The sequence below is a fragment of the Physella acuta genome, unplaced genomic scaffold (genome assembly GCF_028476545.2).
Source record: "Physella acuta isolate Inbredline_101_S28 unplaced genomic scaffold, ASM2847654v3 ptg000372l, whole genome shotgun sequence".
NCBI classification, from domain to species: domain Eukaryota; kingdom Metazoa; phylum Mollusca; class Gastropoda; family Physidae; genus Physella; species Physella acuta.
In genome coordinates, this window is record NW_026731891.1 from 514,964 (window position 1) to 526,239 (window position 11,276).

The 11,276-nt window shown below is 36.9% G+C and overlaps 1 protein-coding gene across 1 annotated transcript; it reads right to left on the reverse strand.

Annotated features, from left to right (window-relative positions):
- Window positions 1–999: 999 nt before the first annotated feature.
- On the reverse strand, window positions 1,000–6,706 carry LOC131941752 (magnesium transporter NIPA2; the record flags this gene model as incomplete). Its single annotated transcript, XM_059301224.1, is given in 5 exon segments — window positions 1,000–2,758; window positions 3,405–3,565; window positions 3,910–4,000; window positions 4,484–4,540; window positions 6,490–6,706. Coding segments are annotated over 5 exon segments (1,227 nt in total), but the record flags the coding sequence as incomplete, so codon positions are not given.
- Between the last annotated feature and the right edge of the window lie 4,570 nt (window positions 6,707–11,276).

The window sequence follows — 11,276 nt, forward strand, 5'->3', positions numbered from 1 at the left end:
ATATTAGAAAAAGCATAAAAATATTAACCATGTTCCAATATGCAATCCCCAAATAAATTTCTAGAAAAGATTTTTTCAAACAAATTTGTCAACAAACAACAGAGTGTTGTATAATTTGTATTCAACTTTTTAATGGCGGGTCAACTTACAGGGACATTATAATGGACAGTCAACTAAAAGGGAATTTTAATGGGCAGTCAACTAAAAGGGAATTTTAATGGGCAGTCAACACAAAAGGAAATTAAATATTATTCTGGACGTTGAGTAAATTTAATAAGTGAAAGAAAAGAAGGAACCATCAACCCATAAAACAATTGACCACAGATAATATCTAGCTCCTTGTGTTAGTCAGTGGTGTCTGGAATGTAACAAATCTCCCAAACTTCCAACATGGAACAAATTTCCCAAACTTCAAACATGGAACATATCTCCCAAACTTCAAACATGGAACATATCTCCCAAACTTCAAACATGGAAAAAATTTCCCAAACTTCAAACATACAACAAATCTCCTAAACTTCAAACATCCAAACTTCAAACATGTAGCAAATCTCCCAAACTTCAAACATGGAAAAAATTTCCCAAACTTCAAACATACAACAAATCTCCTAAACTTCAAACATCCAAACTTCAAACATGTAGCAAATCTCCCAAACTTCAAACATGTAACAACTCTACCGAATTTCATACATCAAAACTTCAAACATGTAACATTTCCCCCTCTATATCAACTCTTCAAACATGAATGCATAGTTAGTAGATGAATCATTTTTATAGACAACATCAAATGCAGTAACACAGCGATGCTTTACAAAAAAAAAAAAAAAAAAAAAAAACAAGACTTGAATTTCTTATTCCAAAAACTGTAACAACACCTGATAAGGGGTCATCCATTTATAACGTCCACATTTTTTTGGGATTTTCGACCTCCCCCCCCCCCTTAATTCCCTTTTAAAAGTCCACTCCCATCCACAAAAGTCAATTTTTTTCGGACCCCCCCCCCTTCCCGTCTGGACATCATAAATGGATGACCCATAACAAGCTACAGAGATAAAAAACTTATCTAAATACATGGGTAAATGTGGAGTTGGGTAAATGTGACAAATGTGGAGTTGGGTTAATGTGACAAATGTGGAGTTGGGTAAATGTGACAAATGTGGAGTTGGGTAAATGTGACAAATGTGGAGTTGGGTAAATGTGACAAATGTGGAGTTGGGTAAATGTGACAAATGTGGAGTTGGGTTAATGTGACAAATGTGGAGTTGGGTAAATGAAATTGCCTGATGTTCTAGTTGATGTGTTTGCTGATGTTCTTCACTAGACTTATACTCAGCTATACATTGAAGAATTATTGAGGACAAATTGTATCTGGTTATGATCTAGATAAAGTGACAGTGTGGAGACTTAAGTGTCTGCGTGGGGACTTGAGATTTTTAACACTGCGTTTACACTTGCAACATGTATAGTATACATGTCTGAAAAATAAACTTCGCAATAGGTGAGTACCCCCTCCCCTGATACATGTTCTGATAAAATTAACGTATGGCTAAGTTTTTATTCGTAGACATGTATGTAGTATGTGTGTAGTATACATATCAAAAGTGTAAACGTGGTGTAACACTGGATGTGCTTCACATACAATAAATGAAAGACTGCATTTGCACAATGATAAGAAGTTCTAAAAAAATTACCTTACAAAATTCTCCCTCAAAATATAATAAATCATTCACAAACATTGTACAGTTTAGAAAAATCAAATCTTGGCTTACAAATTTTGCCACAGAATTTTCCTCAACTGCAGGTGAATATCTTTCCCACCCAGAAACCCTCTACAACAGTAGGTACATATACAGATGGAATGTTCAATTGGTCTTCTCTTTAACTGACTCTCTGGCTAAACTAGTCTTCGTTGATAAAACTTGCCATCATGGCCTGTCTGTTCACTCTATATATCTTGTATTGGGCTGCTCCCATGAAACCATCATGGCCTGTCTGTTCACTCTATATATCTTGTATTGGGCTGCTCCCATGAAACCATCATGGCCTGTCTGTTCACTCTATATATCTTGTATTGGGCTGCTCCCATGAAACCTGTTGTTAATGTAAGCGTTGTCATTGCTGTCTGACTCGTCTGACATGGTCCTGGTGATGCACTCAGTCGACATGTTACGTGATATGTGGGCCTCAATGTCACGTACATCAACCCCGTAGTTGGTGTTGGTGGTGCTGCTGCTGACTGAGTCAGACTCTGGCAGGGTAGCGTCTTTGGAGGCAGCCGGAAGGTTCCGCCAGGAGATCTTCATGTCTTTGAAAGCGTTGAGCAGGAAAATGCCTGCCACAATGACTAAAAAGCCACACAAGTCACCAACAATATCTAGGGGCGCCATTTTGAAAAGCTCCTGGTACAAACATGCGGAGCCAATGATGACGCAGGAAGTGAAGAAAACGTAATAAATGGGCGTGACCACGGCCGTGTTGAAAGTGTCTAGAGCCTTGTTCAGGTAGTTGAGCTGCAGCAAGATGCAGGTAACAACAACGCCAATCAAGACGTACGTCAGCCAGTTGGTGAACTCATTCTCCCCTCGTACGGTGGCCTTGATGGCCGTGCCCACACCTTTACAGCCCATGACAGTGAAGGAACCCAGAGTGGCACAGACCGTGATGTAGAAGAGAACATTTTTCTGGCCATACCGAGGCACAAAGTAGGCAATCATGACAATGGCAACAATCAAGGTAATTAGGCCATATACAATGAAAGCTGGGGACACAGTTTTCAACAAATTAGTTTGTAAACTACACAGATATATCAAATTATTCTGTAACATTTATCATAAATTATATCAAATTATTCTGTAACATTTATCATAAATTATATCAAATTATTCTGTAACATTTATCATAAATTATATCAAATTATTCTGTAACATTTATCATAAATTATATGTATGGGTTCACTGTGCTTGGTTTGTTATCTCATGATATTTGTGAAAGGCTGATTTACCTGTGACAGGATTGTTTACCTGTGATAGGATTGTTTACCTGTGACAGGATTGTTTACCTGTGACAGGTGAGGTGTGTTTACCTGTTCAGGATTGTTTACCTGTGACAGGGTTGTTTACCTGTGACAGGTGTGTTTACCTGTGACAGGATTGTTTACCTGTAACAGGTGTGTTTACCTATGACAGGATTGTTTACCTGTGACAGGTGTGTTTACCTGTGACAGGATTGTTTACCTAGGACAGGATTGTTTACCTGTGACAGGATTGTTTACCTGTGACAGGATTGTTTACCTGTGAGAGATGTGTTCACATGTGACAGGATTGTTTACCTGTGACAGGATTGTTTACCTGTGACAGGATTGTTTACCTGTGAGAGATGTGTTTACCTGTGACAGGTGTATTTACCTGGTTCTTTCATTTTGAGCATGAGCTCTTCCACATTGTGAACCTCCTGTTCTTTAGGTGAGTGGATGACCATGATGGTGGAGCCCATCACACACAAGAAACATCCAACCTTACCCAGGATGTTCAGCTTTTCTTTTAGCACACGAGCAGACAAGACAGCACTTTAGAGAGACAAACATTTCTCAATAAGTTTACAAGATATCTCATTAGGATCTGATATCATTGTAACAATAGAACTAGAAAATGTTTTAAAAAGGGAGCTCACTTATAGAATACATATTTAAAAAAGGGAGCTCACTTATAGAATAAATATTTAAAAAAGGGAGCTCACTTATAGAATACATATTTAAAAAAGGGAGCTCACTTATAGAATAAATATTTAAAAAAGGGAGCTCACTTATAGAATACATATTTAAAAAAGGGAGCTCACTTATAGAATACATATTTAAAAAGAGAGCTCACTTAGTATAGAATAGATATTTGTTTAAAGCACAGAATTCCTTACGTGACGATGACACTCAGAGCTCCCAGAGGTGTCACTAGGGTGGCTGGAGCAAATGCGTATGCAGCAAAGTTTGCCATTTCTCCCAGGGTCACTAGAATAGGAAAACATTTTTTAGCAAAGTTTGCCATTTCTCCCAGCGTCACTAGAATAGGAAAACATTTTTTAGCAAAGTTTGCCATTTCTCCCAGTGTCACTAGAATAGGAAAACATTTTTTAGCAAAGTTTGCCATTTCTCCCAGCGTCACTAGAATAGGAAAACATTTTTTAGCAAAGTTTGCCATTTCTCCCAGCGTCACTAGAATAGGAAAACATTTTTTTAGCAAAGTTTGCCATTTCTCCCAGCGTCACTAGAATAGACCACAAGTTTGAGGTGTGTGACTAAAAGACAATACCAAGAGACCAGCCACTTGGGGTCAGGGTTAGAGTCGGGGTCAGAGTCAGGGTAAGGTAAGGGTTGGAGTCAGGGTCAGGGTTGGAGTCAGGGTCAGGGTTGGAGTCAGGGTCAGAGTCTGGGTCAGGGTTAGGATCAGGGTTACAGTCAGGGTCAGGGTTAGAGTCAGGGTCAGCTACTTACTTAGGATCATGCCAGTCCACCACAGCCACTCTCTCAGGTAACCAAAACCACCTTGACCTAAAAAAAATGTATGTATTCTTGTATGTATGTTTATATGTATGTATATATACTAATATATGTGTATGTACATATATAATAATATGTGTGTATCTACATATATAATTACATGTGTGTATTTATATATATATATATATACATATACATATATATATATATATATATATATATATATATATATATATATATATATATATATATATATATATATTAATATATGTGTGTATGTATGTATGTATAAATATATATGTATGTATATGTATGCATTTATGTCTATATATATATATATATATATATATATATATATATATATATATATATATATATATATATATATATATATATATATATATATATATATATATATATATATACATGAATGTATGTCTGTAAATATATATGTATGTATGTCTGTAAATATATTTATGTATGCATTTTACTTGCATTGCAATTTCTTAAAATAATTAATGGAGTGGGGTCTATTTATGTAACGACTTTATTTTTATCGGCGGCAAAGTTTTTAGTCTTTCGCATACGTCAAAAACAGAGCGTGAAGAATATGTTAAATATACATGCACATTGCTAAAATATATTAAACAGATCAGTGTCAAGTAATATTTTTCCTTACTTCTTAGAAAATATGTTTACATTTTATTAACGTTAGGGTAAAAAACACTAATTAACTAAAATGTTTAATTTTAATAATTTTGCCAGGGGATGTACTTTAAAAAAGATATTCAACTCACGTTAAATATTTAAGTTTAAAAGTGCGCTGACGTTTGGAATACACAGTTGTTTGTTTGATACAGCGTTTGTGTTTATGTTTGCATTTCTGTTTTCTTTTGTGTTTTGTTTTGTTCCCGACTTAGGACATTTAAAAAAGATTCACCATGGTGAAGCACAAGCATGCAGCTAGTGTATCTATATATATAGAAATCTATATATGCATGCGATTATATAAATCTATATGTAAATATATGTAAATAAAAATAAACACAGACACAAAAGCAAACCAAACGTTTTATCAAATGGTTTTATCAATATATATATATATATATGTATATATGTATATATATATATATATATATATATGTATATATATATATATATATATATATATATATATATATGTATATATATATATATGTATATATATATATATGTATATATATATATATGTATATATATATATATGTATATATATATATATGTATATATATATATATGTATATATATATATATGTATATATATATATATGTATATATATATATATGTATATATATATATATATTTATATATATATATATATATCTGCACCAATGCAGGGACCTGCACCCTCGCCACGTGGTGCACTTAGGTAATGCCCATGTCTACACTGTAGCGAAGCACGGGTATAAGCTAGTATAAGCTAGTATATATGTATATGTGGCCAAGTGTTGTGATTATTCTTTCCTTGTTGTTGTGTAATGTGTGTAATGTCTCGATTACATCCTGCCGACTACGCCAAATGTGCAGACGTGTGACATTCTTTGTTAGGTCTTGTGCTACCCCTTCTCGCTGCACCCAAATGCAACAGAGGTGTGTGTCATTTTGGAAATTAGATTTTTAATTCTATTTTTTACTCTACAATCAATTACTTTATTTGATTTGTGTACTTAGTTTAAACATTTTATTAACATTATTTCATTATAATATTTTCCTATTCATTTCATATGACATCATTCTCTATGGCAGTGATAGTTTCATGCAGCTAAATGTTTTTATAGAGTGTTCATGTTACAAACACAAACAAACAACACTAACACAAATGAAAACATAAACACTTCTCCAATTGCATTAATTAAAGATGTGTTTCAACATTCGAATGTGTCTTTATTTTATATCAATATGTGTATGTATATTTGTATGTATATAAATGTATGTATACATGTAACTTTCATCAACTGACCAGCTCTGGTGGTAACTTTCTTGGCATATCTCAAAAGTCCCAGTTTTTTCAATATAAAACTTGATCCTATAAAGATGGAGGAGCCGATGGCCAAGAAGAGACCAATCATAAAATCCCGGAGATCTTTCTCACTGTCAGACATGCTGGATGCTAGAGTAGAGTTGGTGCCATTATAAACTGGCAGTTGTGTCACATTAACTGTCACATCAGGCACATTCTGAAAATAAAATTAGAAACTGTCACATGAGCTGTCACATGAGCTAGATCGTTGTTGGACCACAAAGTTGTTGGAGGTGTGGACCTACACATTTTAGGGGTGTGGACCTACACATTATAGGTGTGTGGACCTACACATTATAGGTGTGTGGGCCTACACATTTTAGGGGTGTGGACCTACACATAGGTGTGTGGGCCTACACATTATAGGGGTGTGGACCTACACATTATAGGGGTGTGGACCTACACATTATAGGGCCGTGGACCTACACATTTTAGGGGTGTGGACCTACACATTTTAGGGGTGTGGACCTACACATTTTAGGGTGTGGACCTACACATTTTAGGGGTGTGGACCTACACATTATAGGGTTGTGGACCTACACATTTTAGGGGTGTGGATCTACACATTTTATGGGTGTGGACCTAAACATTTTAGGGGTGTGGACCTACACATTTTAGGGGTGTGGATCTACACATTTTGGAGGTGTGGACCTACACATTTTAGGGGTGTGGACCTACACATTTTAGGGGTGTGGACCTACACATTTTGGGGGTGTGGACCTACACATGTAAAGAATATAAACGTGATCAGTGTAGATCTATCAATTTCTCATGTTACAGTTCTCAAAATAATAAATTTAACCGTCACCCCCCCCCCCCTTCCCCCAATTTAAGTAAGGTGAGACAGTGATTGTGATGGTCTGTAGTGTGGTTGGTACGTGTGGTCAGTAGTGTGGTTGGTACGTGTGGTAGGCTGTGTAGTAGTCACACTTAGTGCTATAGCCCTGAGAGCCGGGTACCGATCGTATGCTTCTGTGTGGCCATAGCAACAAGGCTGAGCCTACACACCAACTGCTAATTGGGTCGCTCAATATTTGTGACGTCACTTGTGTTGCTGTAAAAGTTTCTTTAATCTTATAATTAATAGAATGGTTTCTCTCACGTCCCAAAGTTTCTTTAATCTTATAATTAATAGAATGGTTTCTCTCACGTCCCAAAGTTTCTTTAATCTTATAATTAATAGAATGGTTTCTCTCACGTCCAAAAGTTTCTTTAATCTTATAATTAATAGAATGGTTTCTCTCACGTCCCAAAGTTGGACGATCTTTTAGCACGCCCTCTCCAGAGTTTCTTTTAGGCAGATCATCGGGGGGGGGGGGGGGGGTGCTTCTCCGAAGAAAGTGTACCGCCCCCTCCCTTCGGAACGAAATAGAATATATATAGAAAATATTTTTTTTTAACAGTGACCGCCCCCCCCCCCCCCCCCGCCCCGGAAATTTTAGTCCGCCCCCTCCGAAAATTTCAGGTGCCCCCCCCCCCCCCCGGAGAAAAAAGTCTGGAAGAAACACTGGCCCTTTCCCCTTCCCTTTCCTAATCCAATTGGCTAGCTAGGTGATCACAGGTTAAAGGCTAGCTAGGTGATTACAGGTTAAAGGCTAGCTAGGTGATTACAGGTTAAAGGCTAGCTAGGTGATTACAATCACAGACAGGTAATTAATCAACATGAGAGAGAACCGAGAGTCTGTGAGAGAGACGGAAGAGTCTATGAGAGACGGGAGAATCTATGAGAGAGACGGAATAGTCTATGAGAGACGGGAGAGTCTGTGAGAGACGGGAGAGTCTGTGAGAGACGGGAGAATCTGTGAGAGACGGGAGAGTCTATGAGAGACGGGAGAGTCTATGAGAGACGGGAGAGTCTGTGAGAGACGGGAGAGTCTATGAGAGAGACGGAATATTCTATGAGAGACGGGAGAGTCTATGAGAGACGAGATAGTTTGTGAGAGACGGGAGAGTGTGAGCTAGCAATAAGACGGTAGCCTCGCAAATACTTGATAGATTGGTTCATCCATTAGTAAGAGGTCTAGCCTCAACCCCAAGCACAATCAATACTCGAACACTGGCATTCAATAGGATACTAGATCTATATATATATAGGTATGTCAAACTCGAACACTGGCATTCAATAGGATACTAGATCTATATATATATAGGTATGTCAAACTCGAACACTGGCATTCAATAGGATACTAGATCTATATATAGGTATGTCAAACTCGAACACTGGCATTCAATAGGATACTAGATCTATATATAGGTATGTCAAACTCGAACACTGGCATTCAATAGGATACTAGATCTATATATAGGTATGTCAAACTCGAACACTGGCATTCAATAGGATACTAGATCTATATATAGGTATGTCAAACGATTTTTAAAAACGACCCCAGTGTTTTTAAAAGCTGTATTTTAAATTGTTTTCTCGCCACAATTGTGGTGATGAGGTGTGTGTGTGTGTGGGGGGGGGGGAGATAACCAACTCAGAGTGAACATAGCGTCAGTTTTTAGATGACTGTTATAAACATACATATGTATTACACAAATATATATTACACAAATATATATTACAGAAATAAAATTTAAATAAGTAGCAGTGGTATTATGACAATATTTTTTTTACAGAGGGGTCCATGGGGGAGGGGGTTGTAACTGTTTCATATAATTTGTAATCGTAATCACTATCGCCCAAACTGTTAGAATATAATTACTTCATCGTGATAACGTTGTTGACCTTGTCAAAATTTCCCCACCATTACGCAGTTTGCTCATAAGTAAATTTAAATAGAGGTGCCACATCAGTTGTATTTGTTTCTGTATTGTAATTTTTTTTACTTTCTCGTATATATACTAAGTATAGAGAAAGTATTGTAATCGCACTGATACGGAAAAACATAATTTTGCAATCTTGTCCGTATGTCTGTGTGTCTGTCTGTGTGTCTGTGTGTGTGTAAACACGATAACTTGAGTACCGTTACAGCTAGGTTGATAAAATTTCATATATAAGTATTTTATCAAAATCGTAGATACGTATGAACGTTTGAGCGATTTCCGATAACCGGAAGTGGTACTTTTCCTACTTTGAAATTTTCAAAAGCCTATAACTTGAGTACTATTTCAGATAGATAAACGAAACTTCACATGTAAGTAAAAGATCTAATTCTCTACCTTCTGTTACATTTTGAGTCATTTCCGTTGAACGGAAGTACTAATTTACGCTACTTCCGATTTCTCAAAAAAACTAATGTAAATTTTTAAAGTACTAATAATATTGCGCACTTTTATGCACTTTTTTTTATTTAGCGTTCACTTGGGGTGCAATTCTTTTGTCTACGAGATTTTACTCTATTTTTAAAACTTTAAGTATTTAAAATGGATTAAAAAATCATGTCTATAGCCCGAGTTCCCATCCCCTGTTATTTTATATAAAAATATTCGAGAAAATTTAGGGGAGATCACTCCCGGTTTATTTAATTAATCACACGATTCAAACTGTATATATAAAGTAATTATGTGTGAAGTTTTATGTATAACATTTTCTAATTCAATTATTCGTAAGCAAATACATTTATACAGTTGCCTTAAACTTAACACCCCTCTTGCCAAGTGGTACTACCCGTAGAGGTTTTTTAAACATTGCAATGCATCGTAATGGTTATTTTTAGAATGGAAAACTGATGCAGCTGTTAATACGTGTTGTAAACGTAGACACTACTAGACTAGTACAATAATGCTAAATTGCTGCATGAAAAGAAATCTTGTGATTTACATAGATGTGCCGACCCAAAAATATTTTTTAACAAATTTCATTGTTTAAAACTTTGAATTAAAAAAGTTTCCCAAAAAGGCGCCACTTTTGCTGAAAATAGCCAGAGGGGGAGCGACCACTCCCCCTGCTCCCCCCTGCGTACGCTACTGGTTATTACCAACTCCAGAGTACGAGCCTAGAGGTCAGAGTTTCTTCCAGGCATCTCTTCGGGGGGGGGGGGGGGGGGGCTTAGCCCCCCCCCCCCGAAAAAATTTTTACCGCCCCCCCCCCGAACGAAATGAAATTTATATAATTTATATAGAAAATATATACTTTTAACAGTGTCCGCCCCCCCCCCCCCCCCGAAGAAAGTCTACCGCCCCCCCCCCCCCCCCCGAAAATTTCAAGTGCCCCCCGGAGGAAAAAGTCTGGAAGAAACACTGCTAGAGGTTAGCACATTAGGGTTACCATGCGGGTGGCGCCGGTTTCGAAACGTTTTACTTGGTGCGCAATCTTTTTTAATTTTGTATTTTTATTTTTTATTTTTTTTTGTGAATGATCAAGTTGCCTTTGCCTATTGAACTTAGCGGGGATACAGGGCAGGTGAAAGATAGTGTGGTCAGAGCCATGCTCGGCCGAAATATTTTTTTTAAAGATAAAACATGTTTGTTTGAGACTTGGCGGAACACTGAGCAGGTGAAGTAGTGTTGGGTACGTGTAAAGTTCACCTGTGACGTCAGCATATGAAGAGATAGTGTTGTCAGGACCCATGCTCAGCCAAAATCTGTGTTTTCAAAGACAAAAACATGCCTGAGTTGGGAGGACACTGGGTAGGTGAAGTAGAGTTGACCTGTTTTTTGTGCCTCAGCATATGAAGAGATTATGTTGTCAGACCCATGCTCAGACGAAATCAGTGTTTTTAAAAGACAAAAACCTCTGAGATGTGACGCCTTTTTGAATGTGGGGTCTGGTTATTTTGTGA